At 36.9% G+C, this 24,956-nt stretch overlaps 1 protein-coding gene across 2 annotated transcripts in view; it reads right to left on the bottom strand.

Annotated features, from left to right (window-relative positions):
- The window catches only part of LOC145309170 (patched domain-containing protein 3-like), an 83,606-nt gene that overhangs the window by 31,707 nt on the left and 26,943 nt on the right, over nt 1–24,956 (bottom strand). Inside the window, exons 1-4 of one of the 2 annotated variants that reach the window (XM_080150323.1) lie at nt 14,731–14,953; nt 10,733–11,180; nt 8,968–9,060; nt 1,186–1,246 (exon numbers count right to left, since the gene is read on the bottom strand). In XM_080150323.1, the coding sequence (XP_080006449.1) occupies nt 1,186–1,246; nt 8,968–9,060; nt 10,733–10,794 (216 nt within the window). In that variant the 5' untranslated portion in view covers nt 10,795–11,180; nt 14,731–14,953. Of the gene's footprint in view, nt 1–1,185; nt 1,247–8,967; nt 9,061–10,732; nt 11,181–14,730; nt 14,954–24,956 lie in introns of those variants that run through there. The other variant, XM_080150322.1, reaches the window with a different exon arrangement.

Genomic DNA, 24,956 nt, shown 5'->3' with positions numbered 1-24,956 from the left:
CAAAGCTGTATGAACGGTATTTAAATATTCGCAGAAGTAGTTATTATCTAGTGCACTCTATTCAAATATAAATTACTAGTGGCTACGCCCCCCGTTAGACCTCTAGGGGCACTTAATGGTGAGGATGGTAAGTCGATCCTTCATTCTAAATGAAAAGAAAAGAAATAGGTACTATTTTTCTTGGAGGAGTAATGGTACCGTCCTCAAAAATAGTTATAAAGCTTTCCAGGACCTATGAGAACTACATTGTAAAGGAGAACAATATCAGCTCAGTGATGAAGTACAAACAGACAGACAGACATACATCGTGTTACTTTTATAGTAGGATATGAAAATATTTAAAATTTAAACAAAATTTTTTGTCTGATTAACCAAGCATTAGTTTTTAGCTAAAAGGAATAATAAAAATTGTGCAAATCTGCAAATTAGAATATTAGTTTAAGTGATTCTTACTTAATTTTCTCTTATTCATTCGAATCCGGTTCTCATCCATATGAAAAAATCTAGCTTTCTTCGAATATAAAAATTTGCAATCATAAGAATAAAACCAGTTTTTTTCAGCCCGTGCCTTCAGCAACTCCTGGCTAAAAAAACTGGTTTTAATCTTATAATTGTACATTCTATATCCACGGAAAGCTGTTTATAATACGATGCGAGAAATAACTATTCTTTCATAACTAGAACATGTGTGCTCACACGAATCGCAGCATGAACGGGCAAACGGAAGAAGACAAAATTAACTAATGCATTTAAGAGGAGAATAGTAAAAGTAATATATAAAAATAGTAGAATAATATATATAATTTTTTTGAGCTTTAGTATCAAATTACTTTGTAAAAAAGTATTCTGATTTGACAAATAAAATAAATACTGGTTAAAAAGTAGCTGTGACACATACTTTGTTATAATCCAGAGATAAAAGAAATGATCTTAAATTCTTTTAAGCTTTTCCTTATTAAAAAAATCTTACATGAATATTGCACCAATCTCTCCAATGGATTAGAGATTTAATGCTTTAAGATCATACCTATAATAATGTTGACAAGAAAAATCAAAGGTCTAACTTTAATAACAGCTGAGTAAATCCCATTTCCACCATTGCGTTACAGACTGACTGACAGACGGTCGGACGGACAGAAAAGTGAATTATAGTGTAGCTTCGCTATAAAAAAAAATAATGGTTACCTTGTTTACAAGATACTCTGAGGTTGGAGGAATCCATAATTTGTCTGCTTGATGTTCTTGTCTAAATTAAAAGAAAGTCACGGATATAAATTTTATAGAAAATTAAATTCATGAAGCACATTTTGATAGTTGATAAAGAAAAGAGGGTGCACGATCTATATGTTCCTCTACCCTCGAGGGGGAAAAAGGTCCCTACCACTTGGGCCAGGTAGTTGTCTGGGTTATACATTTATTTTTTAATACCTAATAGATTTTCTTTCGTAACATTGTGGTATTCGGCAACCGTGAGCCATGCCTATGGCAACCCTGACCGGGGTTCGGGGAAGGGCCAAAGGCCCTCCCCCGAGTCCTGGGGAAGGGGTCTGCTGACCCCCTCCCTATGCCTAAAATTAATGATTGATTCTGACAGCCTTATTATGGTTAAGCTGTATTGTTAATTCCCCCCACCCTTTCCAGGGATGGGGGATCATTATTGCCCAAACTGACTATTGTATATGTATTATATTGCTTTTATTTATGATTATTTATTCCTATCTGTGTAGCTATTGTTTGTTGTATATAACTTTAGTAATCCTTAGACCTTCAATAAAGGAACAACTGAATAGATTCTGTTTATTATTTAGTGATTGCTAGAGAAGCGTAGCTTCTCTATAGTATAGGTGTCCACGTCTGTTCACACTGCCGTAGTCATTTGAACTCTGGTGTCTGCCATTTATCCTAGGCGGATACCACAACTTTTGGTGACAGCTGTGTGAGATTACGGCAAACCACAAGTGTAGAGCAGACGCGCAGCTGAGGCTAAGGTACTCCCAGCAGTGAAACTGGCAAAACTGACACAAGCAACCTGAATTACCCACCCTGGATAGCAAGGTCTAACTCTGCATCCGGCAGTTGTGGAAGCGAAATCTAGCGAGATCGTACAAGAGACTGCGGAGAGCAGCGAAACTTGACGGAGAACCGCGAGAAGCGCCGACATCTAACGGAGAATTGAGCGCTCAAGGGCTGAAACAGGCCTGCGGACGGGCTGAAACAGGCCAACTAAGTGTAAACGGCTGAAAATAGGCCAACATTTACTGCAAGAGATAGCAGGATTCGAACCAGCGGCGCTGCAGGACGGGACATTCCCTGCCGCCACCAGCCGGATTCGGATACACGGCGCTGCAGGACGGGACATTCCCTGCCGCCGACAGACTGAAACAAGCCAAGGATTCGAACCAGCGGCGCTGCAGGACGGGACATTCCCTGCCGCCACCAGCTGGATTCGGATATACGGCGCTGCAGGACGGGACATTCCCTGCCGCCGACAGGCTGAAACACGCCAAATAGCTGCGAGCTGCGAGCCAACATACGAGTGTAGTGTACCAAGCAGAGGAAACTACGTCAACTCCAAGTATCCTGAGAGGCTACAGCGCAGCCACCCATCTAGAAAAGCAGATATTATATCACATTGTAGGGATTACCACCCTAGTGTGAAGGCTGAACAATAGATTTATGAGCAAGGATTGGTAAACAATTTGTTGTGTATTGTGATAAAACTAAAAATAGAACAGGCTTGGTAAGCAAATCTGTTGTGTATTGTGATAAGGCCAAAAATAGAATCTAGATGTAATATAAAAATGCATTGATAAACAATCTAACCACCCAAGCCTCCAGCACAACAAATACACCCCTTATTCCAGAGGAAAGGGAGGGGCCCACCATCCATTGAAGAAAATACAATCGAGGTGACATAACAATAAGCCCAGGATTAAAGAAAAAGGGCACAATTACCTCACCACACAGTTACCTCAAACCCACAGCACTCCCCCTTCTCCACAGGGGGAACGGACGGTTTTACCCCGTCCCCTCACGCGCTTCCCCCCTCCTACCCACACCTGACTAAGTCCGCCCACGGTGTGGAGATAGCGACCGGGAGAACAGAGCGCCATTTACGGGTCGCGCAGCAGAGTTCGGGACATATCACAAAATTCAACGGACAAAGCGGACCAATGAGAGAGCGGGTTGAGGGATAAGTGCGCGTTTTACCTGTGTGCGCGGATTTGACGGTGCGTAAGCGCGTTGCAAGGAAAGGATATTTCACGCACACACACACATACAGGAGCGGAGCTACTCCATAGCATCTAACAGAGATATTTTTAGAAAACAAGACTTACAAGCTTCTCCCTCCTATCTATAGTGTGATAAAGGAAAACCCAATCAGTTCCTGACAGCAGTTCAGACCCTCAACAGCTATCTACCCCTACCAGCCTACTCTACAACTCAGAAAAAAACTAGTGACAAGTACATCTAAGTTACATCTTTGTAGTTAAACTACCAACCTAGTGATAAACAGTGTTGGCTGCTAGGCTAGAAAGCCTCAAGTGTAAACCATTTATAGTATTGACTTAAAACTTCGTGTCCCGCCGCTGAACCGTTGACCCGATGGAGCAGCCGCAAGCGCCAGGAGGCGACCAAGCCCAAGGATGGCTCCAGGATGACCCCCAACCGGCTCCAGCCGAGTACCGCAAGCTGATGCTGAGTAACCTGCCGGAGTATAGAGGACCGCCCAAGCAATCCTGGAGTTCTCACATCCGCAGACTCGAGATGTCATGGGCGGCTTACCGCGTGCCCCCCCATGACACACTAAACCGCCGCAACGCCCTTTTACTGTCACTGGTGGGGCAAGCGGCGGAGATGGCCTCTCATCTGTTTGGCGAGGCAGGCCAAGCCTTGACATACGAACAAGTCAAGGCCGAGTGTGAAATGTTATTTCGTCCAGCCTTTGAATCCCAGACTTTGAAGCAAGCCTTCAGGGATTACAGGCAACACTCGACAGAACCTATACAAGCATACATATCCACAAAGTGTGCCTTGTATAGGGAGGCCTACAGCCATGAGGACCTTGAATTGTTGATAGACGAATTAAATCGTGGCATTCGTAACGCTAATGTGAAACGTGAAATGATGAGTCATGAGATCGCCTCGGGACCTGAGTACACGAGGCCAGCCATGTTCACCGTCACAATGATTACCAAGCAGATGAAGGAGGGTGTGTGCCTAGTGGACGCCACCGACGGGCTCACGGGATCAGCCAGTGTCCAGTTGCCCCACTACGACGAGTCGGAGCCAATGGAGATTGGCGCCTTGGCTCCGGGTCTCCACCAGATGGGGAAGGTCGCCCCAGATGACAAGACTTCAGGCCGCTGTTACCGCTGCCAAGGGAAAGGCCACCGAGCCCGAGACTGTCCGACGCCTATGGAAGTCAGCCTAGAAGAGAGACGCACCCAGCCACGCCGTGACCGTCCTGCCAAGTGCGAGCGTTGCCACTATGCCGGCCATACTGCGGCCGAGTGCAGAGCCGACTGGGACCAGGTAGCCGGCCGGAGGCGCACTGCAGACAAGGGCGCTCCCCCAGGAAAGCCCAGCAGAGTAGCCAACATGGAAGGGAGCGCGCCCCCAGCAACACCGCAGCAAGCAGCCGCCCCCAACGCAGCGGGCCGAGCCGACGGAATGCCGCAGTTTGGAACCGTCCCAGCTAGAATCAACGTACTGGGAGGAGCGTCTGAACCCAACCGGGTTGGCCTGGGCTTCAGCCTCAACCACCTGGGGCCGGAGTTTGTGCAGCCCAACAACATTGCCGAGCCAGAAGTCCTGAGGCCCCAGCCCTTCAGCCTAAACATGATGGGGCCTGCCCGACCGAGCCTACCCAGCAAGAGTGGAGGGGCGCTACCCAGCGTCACTGAGACGGTGTACGGAGAGGCCCTGGCGGCCGTTGAACGGGAGAGGCAGGAGGCGCTAGCCAGCGCATCAGAGTCGATGTATGGGGCGCCACCCGGCGCCGCCACCTGTGATGACTGGGGGGTGCTATCCAGCGCCCCCACCCTGGTGCCTGGGGCGACAACCGTCGCCGCCACCGAGATACCTGGATCCTGGAACGAGCCAGCAGTCCCAGAGGAAGGGGTGACACCCGTCACCCCCAGTCAGCCAGCGCCACCAGCCCGTAGGGAGAGCCCAGCCATACACCATCCAGCGCCCCCTGCCAGCCGAGGGAACCCAGCTGCCCATCACTTCCAGTCGAGCCAGGATAAGTTAAATTTGACAAATGTATTGTATCCAAATTATTGTAACCCCCCAACCTTGCCTGTGCCTCCTGCACCAGAGGCTGGGGAGATTGAAATTTGGGGATATAAGGACTTGCCTGTGCCACATGCACCTGAGTTCCTAGGGCAGGGGAGGGACGTGATTCAGGGCGAGCCTGTGCCACACGCACTTCAGCCCCATGCCACTGGGCATGCCATGGACAAGGGAAGGGACCCCTTGGGGCTAGGGGAGCCGACACCCAGGTTGGCGCCAGTCGCCTGTCAGTCTGTCATTGGGGAGGGTATCGGGATGCCCCGGGCACCCAAAGATAACGCTCAATGGAAATTTGTATCTAGCCAGGAGCAACCCAGCCGTGTCCAGCCCCAAGAAGCAGCCGTGACCCGAGCCGCGTGTGCAAGGTAGATGGCTGTCTGGTAGCTTCTCACACTGGTGGATGGTTCTGTGGGGACTACTGCTCGCAGCTGTGTGGCCTACAACTAGCTACGTCCTGGTAGGGTGGGACTGCGCCAACCCCACCCACGTCACAGCCTACAATAAGGAGAAGATGTGTAGCACGGAACCGCTACACCAGGAGGTGCCCCTGGGCCACGAGGTACATGTCCTGCAGCAAGTCAAGATTAGGGAAACAACAGGATACAGTTGTCAGCTCACCGTGTCCCAGTGGACATTTAGGTGTGGGGTATGGGGTCACCTCAAGGTGACCTCGGTCCCCACCCTCATGAGGCCAACCAAGATTGATCCAGAAACGTGCCGAGACCTGGCCAGGAACCGAGTCTACACGCTGCCAGGCAAGACCCAGCCACTGACGTTCCAGCTGAACCATCCCCTGTTCTTCACCCTCGACATGGTGGGCGCCTTGGTCAACAGCCCCGAGGGGGTGGGTTGTGAAGGGGAGGATGTCCATTTCGAGGGCCAGCTGTACCGCAATGAATTAGTGCTCCAGGAACGACGGCTGCTGGTCAAGGAAGAGACCTACGTAGTAGAGGATGGACGGGTGGAGTCCCAATCTGACCACCTGACCCTAGAATGTCCCCATTCTGAGCTGTCTTGCATTACTGGGGAAGCCACCTACGTGTGGGACCACCTGGGGAGAGATTGCCCCTTGAGGCTGATCCGCAGCCTCCAGCCTAGCCTAGTGATGGATGCGTTCCTGGTTGACCATCAAGCCCAGTTCTTCATCAACATGACCATCCCCACCTCAATAGTGAACTGCGACTTTGAGGCCCATGCCACCAACCACCCAGCATTGTTCGTGGCAGCTGACCCGGCCGCGGCAGCGCTGCCCAGAGTATCGGCCAGGGATGTGGATGTCCCCCTGCAGGCCCAGATACATGCAGGCTACATTGGATTTACCCTGGAGACACGCATGAAAAGCACAGCGGCAGAAGAAGTAGCGGCCAATTGCTGGAAGCTCCAGCAACTAGACCCGGCCCACCCGGTGCGTGTCCAGGGGAGCACGTTCTCTGTGCTGAGGGGAGATGTCCTGCTCCAGCTTACCTGCCAACGCAACAAATATGTTGTCCGTGAGAGCAATGAATGTTGGGACAAAGTACCAGTGGAACCCACAGGATTCGTAGACGCCGTGACAAGGGTGTATAGCGGCCACGCCACCAAGATTCCCTGCTCCTCCACCTACCCCCTAACTGTGCACGCGGAGGAAGGCTGGATAGAGCTAACTTCCGCACCTAAGAAGAGGCCACCCCCGCTGGATACGCCCAAGCAGCTGCTGACAGAACCCTTGGATGACTTTAGTTCGGGAGGCTTGTATTCGCAGGCTGAGCTGAACGACTGGCAGCAGCTGCTAGCGTTCCCAGCGTATAAAGCCGCCATGCTGACCGGCCTGTCTTATGGCTCATGCGTTCAGCAAGGTAGCTGTTCGGCCACCGGAGACCATGGGATCGTGTCCTACAATATCGACCGACTGGCGGAGGAAGGAGAGGCCGCCCTGGATGTCTGGGCTGGGTTCAGACAAGCTATTCACGAGTGGGGAGATGGCGCAGCCATACTGTGTTTGCTGTTGTTGATCCTCAAACTGCTGGGGGATTTAACCATCATTTCCCTGGCAGCCATGAATGCGATGTCACAAGTGTTCCTGTACCATCCAACCTTGTACAGGAAGGCCTTGGCCAGAGCCCGGCTCACCCATGCCAAGTCCCGGGACTTTTCAGTAGACTGGGATGCCATTCCTATCGGCCGGGAAGCAGCCGAGGAAATGGTGTCCATGCAGTCAGCCGATAAAGGGGATGACCGCCCAGGCAGGCCTGGACCACCCTCTGGAAAGCCCCGCGGCCCCTCGGGAGGCCAGGCTGTCGCTCAGACGGTCAATTTGGTAGCCAGTGCCCCAGCCGCTGCCAACAACAACCAGAATGCCCCGTTACTGACCGGCCCCGCAGTGGCTGTGCCCCACGCCAACCTGACACCTGCTGGCGCCGAGCTACGTGTCCAACCAAAGCCAGCCTCTACCTTCTATCCCACGTTGGGAGCCCATCAGCCCTGAAAATCACCACTAGGATTCCATTGAATCATTATCGTTTGTATATATATCTTAGCCCTAAGGAGCGGGCCGAAGGCCTCAACCACTGTCGGAAGTCTGGCAGGGAGACCCCCTCCCAGCCTTCCGAGGGGAGAGTTGTGGTATTCGGCAACCGTGAGCCATGCCTATGGCAACCCTGACCGGGGTTCGGGGAAGGGCCAAAGGCCCTCCCCCGAGTCCTGGGGAAGGGGTCTGCCGACCCCCTCCCTATGCCTAAAATTAATGATTGATTCTGACAGCCTTATTATGGTTAAGCTGTATTGTTAATTCCCCCCACCCTTTCCAGGGATGGGGGATCATTATTGCCCAAACTGACTATTGTATATGTATTATATTGCTTTTATTTATGATTATTTATTCCTATCTGTGTAGCTATTGTTTGTTGTATATAACTTTAGTAATCCTTAGACCTTCAATAAAGGAACAACTGAATAGATTCTGTTTATTATTTAGTGATTGCTAGAGAAGCGTAGCTTCTCTATAGTATAGGTGTCCACGTCTGTTCACACTGCCGTAGTCATTTGAACTCTGGTGTCTGCCATTTATCCTAGGCGGATACCACAACATGATAAAAATACAAAAATTGGGGGAAGGTTTATATTATCTAAAAAATTCTTCAATTTCTTGAGGAAAATTAATGAGCGATGAATGAAAAATCTCTGAACATAAAATATAATGAATGAATATTAAAACTCTAATTATGTAACCTACAATTAACAATTTTCAGAAAAAAAATCAACAAAAAATGAAATAATACTTTACTTCCTTAATAAAAAAACCTACGAATTGCATTTAAGATGCATATTTATTGAGATTTCATATTTTATAGTTTAAATTACATTAAATTGTTGTTTGGATTGTAAAATTAAGATTATTGAATAATTTAAAATCCCTTAAGCGAAGGTTTATGAAATTAAATGGGTCTGTTGGTACTTTAGTAATGCTTTTAATTAAAAAATTTTAAACATTTTACGTAGACATACACACATACATCATGATACTTTTACATAATAAACAGCCAATGACTGCACAAAACTACTGGAATAATTTGAATAAAAAAAGTTAAAATTGATCAAAAATGGCCAAGATACGCACAAAATTTTAAAAATATTTACCTAGTCAAAAAAAAAATGAAAGCGAATAAATTAAAAGGCGTATAATGTATTTACCTGAAATTTAAGAATCCTATTCCAGTTAAGCCTGTAAGAATAAGACTGACCAATATCACAGGGTACGGGTGCTGACTAGCAAATAGGCCCCATCTGAAATACAGTTTTATTATTAATAGGTCTTTATCGCATCTTATTAGGCCCGAGGGATATCAATGAAATAATTTTTATTTTAATATTCGTGGAAAATTGTCGATGATACGAAACTATACATGATTATTTAAAAAAGGAGTAGGATAAACCCTTGCAGTGTTAAACAGGGGCTAGATAAAGTTTTTTTTTGTAAAAATTAAGTTAAGTAGGAATTTCTCATAATAAACGGTCCTTGGTAACTTTTCATAAACTTCTTAGGTGGATTCTTAAAAAACTTTTGCCTCACTAAAATTAGTGAGACTCGCTAAAAATTTAGAGGTGATAATTTTGCCTCACTTTCTTAATTAGGCAGTGAGGTAAAAAAGTTTTTTAATAATTCACCTGTGGTTAACACATTTTATTTTTACAGAATAAACTATTTTTTAACCAGGAAACTTGCAGAAAAGATGCTACTTTCAACATGTACTATGTAAAATGTTACGGTCGGTGGTAAGAAAAAAAGAGAATAATAAATTTTCTCGTATTCATTCGAATCCGGTGGATAGGAACCGGTTCTCATCCATACGAAAAAACTATGTCTAGCATCGTATTATATCCAGCTTTCTACGAATTTAGAAATGTACAATCATAAGATTAAAACCAGTTTTTTTAGCCGGTGCCTTCGGCACCACGGGGCTAAAAAAACTAGTTTTAATCTTATAATTGTACATTCTATATCCGCGGAAAGCCGTTTATAATACGATACGAGAAATAACTATTATTAAAAAGCTAAGATTGGGGTAAAGTAATCTCAATAACAAAACAAAAAAATACAAGAGGGTTTACAAAAATAGAGCTGTGTTTATTTTTGGGGTCATGACATTCAAAGGGATAAAAGCTCAGAGGAACTGTATTATTTACAGGTTTAAAGTCATATTTTAGAATGATGGGGTAATGTCAACCCAACAAAAAAAACTAAAAATAGGATAAATTTGTGTCAGAATAAAAATTCATTGTCTCTGCACAAGTAAATATTGGCGTTCGCAAAGCAAAAATTGCGGCAATTCTATCAAAATTTAACACAAAGAAATTGAGGTTTTTAATTATTTGAATAAAGGAAGTGAATCATTTATTAGAAAGAGTTTAGAAAAAAATAGTTAAAGCGAAACACGAAAAAATATTTAAAAACATTGAAAATTGTAATTGGGAAAATAACCTATGTATTTAATTTCCCCAGTTAACGTTTAGGAAAATTCTTATATTTGGCAAAAGGAAAATTGAAGTTGATGAAGATCCAAAACTCAAAACTCGATAGCCGACTGTGAAGGAAGATGAAGCTATCAATCTATGAACCTTGACCTATTCCTGAAACATTGTTTCTCTACAGCAATCATAATAGTTATTTATCGCATAGTATTATAGACAGCTTTTCACCGAAGTTAAAATGAATAATTATGAGAAAAACCAGTTTTGTTAGTCCCGAGGAGCCAAATATCCGTGCTAACAAAGGTAGTATTAATTTAAAGATTATATTTTTAATATGCGTGGAAAGTTTTCTCTAATACGATGCGATACCGAATTTTTCAGTACGGCCTAGAACTAGTTATAATCTATATTAATCTATCGGATCTTAACTGGTTTCTAAGCCATACTGGATAATACCTTAAAAAATTCACATTAATTATTCCATTACCTGTAAAATATTTTTTCTAGGCCTCCAATGAGAAAGCCACTGGCAGATTTGAGGGAAAACATTTTCTATTTCTTGTTATGTTTTTTTATTCAGTAACTAGGATCTTATTTACATCCACATCCACCAAGTATTTATGGCCAACTATTGCATTGAACTGTTATAAGTGTAAGGAAATTTATCTAAAAGTTTCTATGACTACTAAAAAAACTCTCTATTATTATTCAGAGAAAAAAATTCTCTTAAACTCTTAATGACCTTGAATCTTTATATTCACTTTTATTACAATGTCAATTAATATTTGTTATTATATAACTATTATATGATTGTATACTTTGCACTATATATAGTTTACAGTATGTTGTACAGTTGTAGCCCCTAGGTGGCTAATTAATGCGAACTGATAACTTTGTTATTGGTTCTCCTTCGCACTATAGCCTCAGTACTCCACCTGAAATAAATAGAAACTATTAGTAACTAAGTTTTTTTTTTGCAGCCGCCAAGTTTAAGGACTGTAAACTGCAGCTTTGAATAGTTACAAAACAGCGAATTATCACATAAATATCTAAAAAAAAAATAGCGGCTACGTCCCTAGAGGCCTATAGGGCCACTTGAGGGAAGTTGGTGGGGGAGTCTACCCTCCACTTTACATTTTAGTTTCAAAAAGAAAAAGAAAAAATATTCGGAAGGTATCTTTATTCAGGGATGATTTCTCTTAGAAGGGCCATAGAGGTACCCTCCCTCAAAAAAAATATATGCATAATTTCTCTAGACAAATGATGTGCTTCACTGTAAAGGAGTACCATATAACAGCTGCTAGATCCTTCGGTATAAACACACAGAGAGACATCTGATACCTTTGATTTAAGTTTTAAATTTATCCTAAAATCTAGGAAAATAATTACACAGAACAAAACGTTTCTTAATTGGTTATTTCAAAGTAAAATCTTTGTTATTTAATTATTAAACAATAGTATTAGCAACATGTTTTATTATGCTACTTAACAACCTAACTAATTAAATACTAAAAAACGAAATATCATAAATAAATAAACTACAGTAATAACAAAAAATATGAAAAAGAATGAAAATCAATTTTATGTTTCATAGAAGAATCTTAAACAGAAACTAATTCAAAAATTTTAATTGGCGGTTTGTAGAGGTTCAACGATTTTGGATTGGCGCTTTGTTTTCCTTTCAACAATCAACTGAAGAAGATTTGTTGAAAAATTAATGATAAAGTTGTCAGTAAATCGGCCTAAAATTGGATGTAGAATAAACTTGGATATTAAGACAGGGGGAAAATTGTCGCCAATTTATCTTGCTAAAATGGAACTCATTTGTCATTGGTCAGTTCGTTCATCCAGGAGGAGGGGTAAAGGGAGTGGAAGAGGGAATCGTTATTTTAGCCCGGTGCGAGTTTCACTGTATTATGCAAGTAACATTAAAAATCTTTTTAATTGATTTTAAGTCAGATTCTTGAAGTTAAACGTTTGGAGGAATTCCTAAATCAGACGAAACTAACAACAAAGACTTTCAGACAATCTGCGTTAGTTGGCAGCAATTCTTCAATTATTACAAAAAAAGTTTTTTACTTTTTAAAAATTAACATTTCTTTTAGCCCATGATCCACATAATGTAAGGCTTAGTGATGCTTACTAATTATTTAGACAGTTAAATCTTATCTTTTGGAATTGGGACGAATCTAATTACAGCCTTTAACAGTAACCCCACCTTTCTATTATCAAAAATATAAAGTCTTAGGCTTGAGACAAAAAGCATAAGGGCCTGATAACTGATAAAAAGTGTATTTCTGAGGGATCAAGCTATATTTATGGCAGCTTGCTAATGACTGGTGATCCATGAACAACATTTTTCTTCAATTTAAACAAGGAAAATTAAAATTCAATCTATAAAAACAGAATAAATATTTAAATGTCTAATAATTGTTTCCATAGTCGATGGCTTAATAACGTTTGGGACCTTACTGAATTTTGATTGGTTGGTTCATTAAGTTAAGTGTCCAAACGTTTCAACCACTAATTGTAAACTACAGATATTATATTTTTTGTTTATCATCATTTGGAATGTACTGTACATCAACTAGTCGATCATTCTTATCCCTTTAGATTCCTTGTTAAGGCACAAACTTTTCTAAAATGTCATGTTTTGTTTCTCTTCTTATGAACATAATTATTCTTGTTAAGATAGAATAAAAACCTAATCTAAATTTGTGATCATGTTTTCATTTAAATAGTCTCCTTTTACACAGAAAAAAACATTGTTTGAAGAAGTCAGAGCAATGGATATAAAATATACGTGGATATATTGACAGTGGGTAATTTGCCGTCAATTTAAGTTGCTAACATGGACCTCATTTATTAGTCAGTTTGTTCATCTAGTAAGAGGTGAGGGGATGGGGTTTGGCCTACATGAAAATCTTGTACAGCATCCAAGTAATAATATATCCATTGTGAGAGAAGTGTATTCAGCCACACCTAAAAAGATGCTCCCAAATATTAGTAACTAACCGCTGCACTGAATCTATAATCAGAGATGCCAACTAAATTTGAGTTATAACTGAATCTATAAACAGGGATGCCAACAAAATTTTAATTATAACTGAATCTATAAACAGGGATGCCAACAAAATTTTAATTATAACTGAATCTATAAACAGGGATACCAACTAAATTTTATATATAACTGAATCTATAAACAGGGATACCAACTAAATTTTAATTATAACTGAATCTATAAACAGGGATACCAACTAAATTTTAATTATAACTGAATCTAAAAACAGGGATGACAACTAAATTTAAAGTATAACTTTAAATTAATTTTTACGAAAAAATTAAATACTTATTTTTCCATATCTTGGAGAAACAAAAATACAAATTTATGCTGTAGATTTTCAATGTATATTTCTTATGTTTGAAATTAGATAAAACCACTGCACGAAAACTAAAAAGTTCAAAAACTATAAGCACAAAACATTAATCATATAATCCAAAATTGTGATTTAAAATATAAAGAGAAACTAATAAAGCTTGCTAAACCACAACTCTTTATACTTGTGATATTAAATTATAATTTTACTTAGTATTTGATGAAACTTTGTCTTAAGTTAATATACGGAACAAAGAAAGAAATCTATTAAGAAATCATTCCCAAAGAAGAATTATTGGAGTTTTAAGGTATTGAGTGATTAATTATACACGAATGATTATGTTTATTATCAGCAAAGCTTTTTAAGACAATAAACTAAACACACACTGTATAATTATATATAAAAGTATGGATGGACCGACGGATAAGGGGAGTTTCAGTTTCATAAAAAATAAACATATACCTAGATATTGAAAAATAAAAAAAAATGTAAAAAATATGTATTGGTCTTTTGTAGCATTGCTAACAGAACGACATGCCAAGTAAATTATATTAAAGATGCTCATCAATATAGATATTAGACATGGTTACCCGAATGTATAAAGCTCTTTGAAGGTATAATTAATTAGAGAGGATGGATATGATGGCATTTTTTTATTTCCTTGTTAAACCCCCAATCAATCTAAAATAATGAAATGCAATATTTATTTTAAATTCATGGGCTCTATAAATATTTTTTTTCTTTGTGTCTAAATTAAACAATAAACTTTATGAGAAAAATAAGAAAATAAAATTCTTATACATACATAAAAGGATATCGCTAACCGCTGAACCGATTTACAGTGTAGCTTCTTATAGGTCCTGAGAAGGTTTATAGCTATTTTTGGGGACCATTCCAAAAGAAATCGCCCCATGAAAAAAATGACCTACTAGTTATTAATTTACATGTTTCTTGTTATTTTAAAACTAACCTCAAGAAAAAAATCATATTTGGTGATTTATCATACAATGTTTTGTTTTTACTTTTGTAAACCACATAAAACTTAAAAATAGAAAAAAATCTACAAACGGGCATTTTTCAGCTTGTGATTTATGGTAAAACTATTTACCTAAATCAATCTCTATCAATATACACACAGCCAGAAATAAAACAATGAAATTAACTCCAATAGTCAAAATTCGAGGGTCCTAAGATCAACCTGGGTATAGCAAAATCACAAGGATGATATTTTAATAATTCAACAATTATAAAAATTGCAATTGTACACTTTCTTTCACTAAAAAATTTTAAACTCCTTTTTCAACTCGTAACTTCTGGTATAAGACTCCAACTAACCCAAAAGTGTTCACTTACGTCACGTTAAAAATTGGTTTTAAAGGAGTGTCTTCAATTTAATTTTGTTAGTGAATAAATTAGAGTTTTTGCGTATTACACAAAAAATATAAAATAAAAATAAAGATTTAATGCTTTCGCTCAACCCTTTACACTTTTTTCATTTAATGAAAAATGATTTATAGCAATTGGTGGGTGCTTTAACCCTCCTTTTGGAATATATCACTGCGGGACTCTTCTAAACGTTAAAAAACCTAACCCAAAGATAAAGATAACACCAATGAACCCATTTATCCAAATGACGTTTTTCGAATAATCGAATATGACTTGAGTTGAAAATAGCATAAATCTACTAACCTCAAGGAAATAGTCTAACTGATGAAAAAAATCCGATATATTTCTAACATTTAAACAGAATTACAAAAAAATGTTGACTTGTAGTATCTCTTTGAAAAGCCCTTTGATAGAAATTTATCTGAAAAAATCCGGGATGGCTTAAACTTCTCCGTAGCAACCAAGGGCCTTTTACGAAATAGCATATTTGAGCAAGTTTTATATGAAAAAAAATTCAAGTAAAAGAATAGAGGGGTCTTGTGCTATATATAACTCTGTCCACAGTGGGACAACACTCTCCAGATTTTGTATTTGGTCTTTAAAATCAGCTAATAGCGTCGGAAATACAAACACAGAAGAGTCCTTACAAAAGAACAGAAAGCGATTTTCTAGCAGACAAAAAGGGTCTCCACCACTTGGGCCAGATAGATGTGTGGATTAAACATCTATATGTATACATTTATTATAAAATACTGAAGTAAAGTAAAAAAGATAATTTCATTGGTTCTGATGTTGATTTAAGAGTAAGAGTTCTGATGTAGATTTAAGAGTAAGAGTTAGATTATTTTTTGCTTAATTTTATAAGATCTTTTATAATTATTAGAATGATAATGATTATAATTGTAAGTAGTTGTCTATAGGCGATCGAAATATTATTACATGGATATTGCAACAGATTTTCATGTACTCTAATAAAATGATACTCATAGCTGGCAAAAATAACGATATCACCCATTCATCTTCTTTACCCCATCCTCTGACCTCCTACCGGATGAATAAATTACCGATAAATGAGTTCAATATTAGCAACCTAAATTAACTACAAATTTCTATGTCAATATATTCACGTATTTTATATCCATTGTAAAGGCCCTGCGCGTGAAAACAAATTACAAGTCATGTAATCAAAAGATGGAGTGGGGAAACAATGCGAAAAAGAACTTTTGGCTTTTAATATTTTTGTTTCAATGTTTTTTTTTGCGCAGGGCATTGTAGATACTCATTTCTTTGGCAGTTTGGCTTAAGTAGCTTTGGGTTGTGGAAAAGGGTTGTGGAAAAAAAGCGGCTTTCCTAAACTCATTAGCCAAAGGGGCAGCTATGCTGTGGAGTTGACTTTAAGCTGCGGCTATTTTTCACAAACATTAGTCGGTTCTGCAGCAGACAAGGATGTTTGTTAATTATTAAAAACTGTAGACTGTTAGTAAAATAGCGGCTGAGTATTACAGCCTATAGGGCTGCTAAGCAGTTAAAACATTTAAAGCCGAGCAATAGCAAAGTACTAAACCACAAAAAAATTGTTAGCTCTAATTTTTTGTAGGATTGGTGCAACACCCAGAAGAAGAAGGAAAAACTGCTGTCTAATACCATAGAGAAAATAAGATGCACTTTATATTTTATTGCCACGAAAAAAAATTCTTTTAGAAGCTGTTATTTTTTCGATTTAAAAGGGCAAATTTTTTTATTAAGGCTTCATCAAACCTTTTAGCTCCGTTATCATAATCAATATTATTCTTGTTATATATTTTAATCATTTTTAAAGAAATCATCGTTCTATTTTGGTGGACAAGCAGAGAGCGTTAAAAAAAAATTTGGATTTCCCAAGTGTTCAAAATGTGTTCATTTTTGTCATATATATCAATTTATTCTAATTTGTCATGGTTTGGTCAAATTAGTATAAAAAACTATTAAGGCGTCATAGATTAGATTTTCCAGTATGACTTCGAAAACGAATAATATCCACAGGATTTGAACCGGTGCTAAGCCATATTAAAAAAAAACATGTATAGCATCGTATTTCAGACACTTGTCCACGAATATCAAAATGAAAATCATAAAATTAATACCAGTTTTGGAGCTGAGAAAACTAGAGTTATAATCTTATAATTGGTCTCTTTAATATCCGCGGAAAGCTGACTATAATACGATGAGATGAATGACTATTCTTTATCGAAGCCGTCATCAAGTTAGCAATCTTGAGTCCAAAGAGAGTATCATTTCCACAAAAACTTTTTTAAAATCTGCAATTTTTTTTTACTATTCAAAACTCTCATTCTTAAAAGAAAGAGAAATAAGGAAACAAAAAACTTCCTTAATTAATAACAAAAAAAAGCTTTAACAATTATAAAAAGTTACAAAAGTAAGGTGAAATGCACGTTTTTGTTCCCTAAAGAAAAGTTATCCTTCACAAACGAATTTAATGGTTTAGTCCTGGGATTTCCAGATTGTCCTAGTGCGCGAAAAAAAGAACCAACACACACTTACACACACGCACACATACGCACACACAGGCACACACACACACATACGGACAATTATAGCACAGACTAACAAAGTCATGTTTTACATGCTTTAAATTCGTGTAAAAAGGTACATGTACCCTTAGATAGTACATACTAATACATCCTACAAATTAAATTTTTATACATATGATTTTTTACTAAATGTTTTAAATATAAGAAATCAAAATACGTTGAACATAAAGCAAAAGAATCAAGACAGGCCTTTACTAGTTTTTAAAAATACATAAAAATTGCATAATCAAGTTGAAAATCATCTTAACAACGCAGTTTTGAGTATTTTTAATCCTATTATATAAAGGTTCTCCTTTTCAGGGAAGCTTCTTATAGGTCGTGGGATGGTTTTAGGTTATTTTATTTTTTAAAAATAAGCCTGGGTATGGTTTTAGATTATTTTTCTGTCTTTCCATATCTCTTCGAATATGGAGCCTCTATATAAAAGAGGCGCGACCACTTGTGTTCAAAATGTAATAACTAAAGTTTGGCCGCCGATCATTTTAGTCGCCTTAGTTGTTAGGATTTTTCTAAACTGATTAGTATTTATATGCGGCTACAGAATGTCCAATATTTGATTGTGGCTGCCGAGCTATGAATAGAATCTTGTAATTTAAAAGGGGGAAGTAATAGTCAAAACTAAATTGTCATGTTTGAAAATCACCTAAACAAATCTTACAACCAGATTTTACCAGAAACTTTTTTTATGAAAAAAGGAGCAAGCTAAACAAAATTTGTGTATTTTACATTAATAACAGCGCAGCTCCTCTTTTTATCAAGATATGTTTTTACGTCCACCCACCCGTTTAAGTTCAGGATTAGGACCTACACCAGACTGGTACAAACACACACACGCTTTTAATAGCTATGCTATATAGTGCTTAATTATATGTCATTAAAAATTGAAAGTAATGAATATTTCATAATATTATTACTATAACTAATTTTTTAGACTATGTTACAAAAGGCTCGACAGCCGCGTAAATTAAAAACCGATTGGATGTTTGTACTTTGTAATTCTTTTTTCAAGGATGGGATTGCCTTATCTGGATTAGATTTCCAGCTCATTCTTTAAAAAGTAAAAGTTGATTTCCCTAGTGATTACAGAAGGCTGATGACAGCTGCCGAGTCATGATAATGCTGTTTTTTGATTGTCGCTTTGCTTCTATCATCATAATTTTCCTAGTTTTCTAATATGCTTACATTACAAAATTTAAGAATATGTGTACTCTATGAATTATTAATATAAGAGAATTATGCATTGTTAAATATGTCGGAAATTCCTGAGCCAATCAATTATTTATAATGGAATTTGGTTCAAGTCATAAAACTTGTAAACTCAACTTTTAAAACATTTTTTGGGGGAATTTTCCCTGTTTTATTTTTACTTTGTAACCATATGTCTAGCTTACTTTTTAAAAATAACATCCCATTTTTCTGGTATTTTCAAGTCACATTGACCTTTCTTCAAAATGACGTTATAAGAAATTCGAAATTTCTAATCTTTTGATGGTTACTTAAAATCTGAAAATAGAGACTTAAGACTTTAAAAATCTATAGAAATAATTTTCATCCGTTAAAATGTTGCTAATATTTAAAACGGTTTTACAGATTAAACTTTATAGTAACAAAGATGACAACATCCATAAATGCGAAGCTTTGAAATTAGAAGAAAGGACAAACAGTTACAGCTACAGGTGATTATCTGGTGTAAGTTCCAAGTAATATCCATTATAAAAATACAGTGAAGCTTCTTATAGATCCACAGAAAGATTGTAACTATTTTAGGGGGCTTATTTCCACACTTAAAAGACTAAAACTAAAATTGGAAGTGTAAGATTACCCCCCCCCCCGCTTTCTTACATTAAATCAAGTGCCCCTAAATACCTCTAAATTGTATGTAAGTTGTTAAGAGTGATTGTAATATTTGAATTGAACATGATACTCCATCATAACTCTTCCGTCATTATGATTGAGATTAATGGATATCTTATAATTCGATGTTGCACTATATTTTAAGTACTCTAATAAAGTGATGCTCGCAGCTAGTTAAAATATCGATACCCCTAATAAATGAGGACCATTATAGCAACTCAAATTGATGGCAAATCCTACCCATGTCAGTACATCCACATATACTATATCCATTTTTTAGAACAACTATTGACCAGGGCTGGAATAAATATTATCAAAAAAATAAAAATTACAGACGAAACATAACATCCACAGGGGTAACCAACCTTTCAGAAATTGGACAAAAAATGTAATAAAGTATAAATATATTTTATATTACCCTAATTTTGTATCGAAGCAAGTTCTACCTTACTTTGTATAATGTTAGTACATTTATCTGACTATTATACATAATAGGCTAAATTGCAATTATAAAACCTGAACAATACAAAAGGGCACAAAAACAAGAATAGTTATATAGACTTCCAAGGATGGGAGTTTTTACACCCCCCCCCCAAAAAAAAAAAAAAATGATACACATAATTACCCTTCTGTAGATTACAATTAGTGGTTGAAACGTTTGGACACCAAGTCTAATAAAAACTACCAATCAAAATTCAATTAAAGTCCCCAGAGTTGTTAAACCTTCAAAAGTTCAAATAAGAAAACTTTGGGGACAGCAAAATGTCCCCTACCACCCTGGATGCAAACGGGAAACAATGTTTTTTTGATGTGTAAATAATGATAACATCTTTTTAAAGTCTCCTTCATTAATCTATTATGTATACATTCAATGCAAAATGCAAACATTCATGAGAAGACACTGTACTGTACATTTATTATAGGCAGGAGCGTGCACAGGAATCTGCTAGGAGGATGTACACTTGTAGGTGTCCATAAAAGTGCAAGGTGGGCCTTCCTCATTTCAATTTGATATAAAAATAACATTTTTGCAGTACAAAAACTTAAAATGTTAACATTTCTCAAGATTTAAAATGTAAAATATGCATATAAACATAAAAGGGAACTATAAAGGAAGTGACGCTTAAGATTTTGCAATTCTTACTCTCTCAGCAACCCCCCCCCCCCCCTCTACTTCAGTCTTTGCTAATTTAACAATTCGCAACCCTTTATAACCCCTTTTGCAAAATACCCCTAGACACAGTGCAAAAATTGTAGAAGCTTAATTGAACACTAAAATCATTTCAAAACATACTGCGTCCCTTACATTTAGGGGCTCTGAGGTGGGATGTAGAGAGTAATTAGTAGAAAACAGCCGAAAACCATTCTAATAAAAATAGCCGTAGCAATTTCGAGTTTGTGAAGCTTTCCTGAAATGAGAACTCAATCAGTTGAGATGTAAGCGAGATCTTAACAGACTGACAAAAAATCATATTTTTAAACATATAAAATAACGACAGATTTTAAAACTAAAATTCTTTTCTATCATATAGTCAAAATTAAATAATTTGTATGACTACTTTATAAGTAAAAGTTGTCCCATCAAAATATCAAACCAATCAGTTTTATACTTATGATTTATTTTAGTTTATAGAAGAAACAAATATTTATCAATATAAGAAGTGTCTAGAGGATTTAAAATCTTAAATTTACAGTTCCAAGAAACTCTAATTTACCAAGGTTCTGCAGCCGCAGCTGCGCGTTAAGTCTCACAGAGGAGTCTGTGTAATAGCAGCTGCTGGCCATTAATTACAAAACATCCAAGAACCTGCGCAGCCGCCCGTTCTAAATATTTTACACCGCAACTAAACGACCCTACATAAGACGTATATCGTGCCCTGCTTTTTATTACCCAATGTGCAAAACTTCAAAAACACCTATTTGCCTAATTCAAAAATATTGTTGTGTATGTTGACTTTTGGCAATAAATAAGCATTTTTTTTAACAAATGCCATATATACCATGTGTATTAGAAGGCCCACGGATTTTGCCTCGTTTTTAATTTTGAAACTAATACATGTATAATTTAAATTTTTATTAGATTTTAAATTAAAGCTCTGCAATAATGACATAATTTTTTTACACAGGGATCTAAAGGGACAAGACAATGGACGATAAATTATTGACATCTCCAATGATGATTCACAAAATTATCTCTACGCTATATTACTTAATGGTTGAAATGTTTGGAGACACGACCTAATGAACCAACAAATCAAAGTTCAATAAAAGTCCCCAAAGTTTTTAAGCCAACGATTAATAAAACTAGTGTAATACACAACCCAATGTCCCCTCAGGCAATGATTTTTACATATGTTTTTTGTGACTTGGTTACTGAACCCAAAGAGAAGAGCTGACTCTGTGGGTCCATAAATTTGTTGTATGTATGTTTCATGTATTGTAAAGTCAAATAACAGTTTATAAAATTACCAACAGCATTTGAATATATCAAATTAGTTTCTTTTATGCCTAAATATCCTTATAAATGTATAAGTATAGATGTATAATCATTCTAGACAACTACCTGCCCTTAGTGGTGGATACCTTTTACTTTAAAGGCAAATTACTTTATGTACTTTTTTAGGGAATCGACTATGTTTTATTTCCTACGCTATTAGCTGATTTCAAGGACCAAAAACAAAATAGGGACAAGGAAGAGTTACAAATAGCCCTCTATTCTTTTACTTTAATGGTCTATCAGTCTATGTGTTTTAGAATCAACACACCCAGTACTTATGATTTGTACAACACACTCAAGATCTTAGAAAAGTTGCTAAAGTGTTTAGCCAATGAATCAGAGATCGTGTTTATTTAAATCTCACTAGATATATCTTTATCATTTTATATATTCAGATTTTTTATTTTCCTGCTTATAAATATTACTATTCTTGATGATGCCTATCTATTTAACTGTCTACTAAGAGGGAAGTAGAACTAGATATAAAGTTGATTTGTTTAGCAGAATTATTGCATGCAATAAATTCCAGCTTCCTTTGCAAATATTTTGTTCCTGGTGATAATGTCGCAATTCAAGGACCGTCTCATTTTTTTCCTGTATAGAGTATAGATTTATGGATCTAGTGCAGTTCACGGTAAAATGTTCCTGGTATCGAATATTCAAAAACTCTATGAATTCTGCCAAAATGCTGAACACGTTAAGCAACAAAAGAAGGCCTATAAATAATCTAGGATAGACAAGGTCCTATGATGCACAGGGAAAGCTTTATTACAGAAAAATGCTTATAATTGGTCTTTTTCGCGCATTCATGTGCACTGCGATATAATTGCACATTATTGAGTAATGATCATCCCAGATTATTCGTAGGTCTTCTTTTGTCGGTTAAAATTTTGTTCGAGCATAATCAATACGTTCCGCCGTTTGTAGCTTTTAAAGTTTATAGATTTTTGGAGATAATCGTTTCTAGGAACATTTTGACGTGAATTGCCCCTGATCCGAAATTGTTAAACAATGTTGATTTTTTTATCACAGATTATGTGCTTTTAGTCAAAGAGTTCATAAAATACTTAGATTTTTAAAAACTCTTTAATAAAATTTTTTTAAATTGAATTTGATCAATTAAATCAGATATCCCTTATAATTTATACTTGTTTTGGCTCGCTTGCTTTGCTTTTTATCATTTTTTTTTCTTTTGTATATTTTATCAGATTCAGTTTACCTACTTTTTGAATGTCAAATATTTGATAAAAAAAAACAATAATAATGTAATAGTTAAAACATAAATTCAGTAATTTATTGATAATACCCAACAAAATTTAAAATATTATCTATCTTCGCTAATGATTCGTTAAGCATGTTATCGCTAGTCTATTAATTATCCAGTTTAAGAATACCGAAATATAAGCAAACGTTTTTTAAAGGTCAATTTTATACCTACCATTAATAAGAAAAACTCAAATTTTTTATTCATACTAAACAATACAATAATAAATACCAAAAATATATAAAAAATATTTGTTGTTATTTAAAAATAATCTACCAATTATCAAATAATACATATTTTTTTGGAGGATTTTTTTTGTAAATCCTAAAATGAGCTTGAATTGTACAGCTACTATGACCTTAGGCCAAACTTGAGTTGTGTTTCATTAACACACCACCAATAAAGTGTTGCGATAAAACAGAAAACAAAATTACATTTTAATCACAAAATGTATCTTGTCGGAAATATTGTTAGATTTTAATGTTTGAAACTAGAATCACAAAAAAGAATATAAATTTATTTCCCCTAAGAAAAAAGTGTTACCTTGTACATAGCTACATCTACCTTCTTGAATAAGTATGCCTTTTTTAATAAAAAAACAAATTAATAAATTTAGCGATCAATTTGATATTTGCAAAAAGGAATAATATAGTAATTTAAAATATCCATAACATAAATATAAAATTTCACAAAATCTACTTCTTTTAAGATGTATCTTGAATGCATAGTGCGAACACCAATAAATGGTCATTCATTGGAAAGAACTGTATGTATATATGTATATTTGTGTGTACATAGTTATAAACAAAGAACTGGTTAAAAACATTCAAATATTAAATAAAATGTTCAACTTAATATTGGTCTGGTATATGTCTACCAGGGTTGCAGGGATGTGACAATGGAAAATAATTAACCTCTCCATCCATTTATTACATGTGAAATACGGGGGAAGAAAATGATGTAGATTAATTGAGCTGTCGTTGTTCTCTCCCTCCCTGTTATCTGCACCTTTATAATTATGTGCATGATATATTGTATTAAATTTTTTTGTATCTTTTATTAATAAATATGGGATATAAGTGGATATATGGACAGGGGGAAATTTGCCCTGAATTAGGTTGCTATCATGGTCCCGTGACCTTATTTATTGGTCAGTTTGTTTATCCAGTAGAAGAGGAGGGGATGGTGTAAAGGTTGGATGGGCAGTACCGTTAACTTAGCCAGTTGCGAGGATCACTTTATCAGATTCAGAATACACAAAAATCTGGTGCAACATCCAAGTCATAACATTCTCTAACAAAAATCACTATAGGTGCTATTTGAAATGTATTTCAAAATCAAAATTTTTTATGAGAATTATGCTTTTCTTATTTGATGAGGAAGTAAGTTAAACATGATGCTGAGAACATTATTAAATTCAAATCATTTCATTTTATTTACTCTGTTTTAAATTTGTAAACTCAGAATTTTTTTAAAAATAATTAAAAAACAATCACGAAATATTTTAATGTCTTTCAATCACAACTCCAATCTATTTGTTATTTAAAACTAGTTTTTCTGCTATTTTCTTTTATTTAATCACGATATAAACAAATCATTTTACACTTTACAAATATTTGAAATTTCTATATTTTATTTTAAGATTTATCTTTTTACCCAACCTTAAGAAATATCCGTGCCTAACTTAGTTGTTTGACGTTAAATCATTGATATCTTTTTATACAAAGCCCCTAGAGGCAAGG

The sequence above is a fragment of the Acartia tonsa genome, chromosome 2, assembly GCF_053477335.1.
Source record: "Acartia tonsa isolate MP-2025a chromosome 2, ASM5347733v1, whole genome shotgun sequence".
NCBI lineage: Eukaryota > Metazoa > Arthropoda > Copepoda > Calanoida > Acartiidae > Acartia > Acartia tonsa.
The sequence above is the reverse complement of the archived record's forward strand: the minus strand, read 5'-3'. Positions and strand labels throughout refer to the sequence as shown.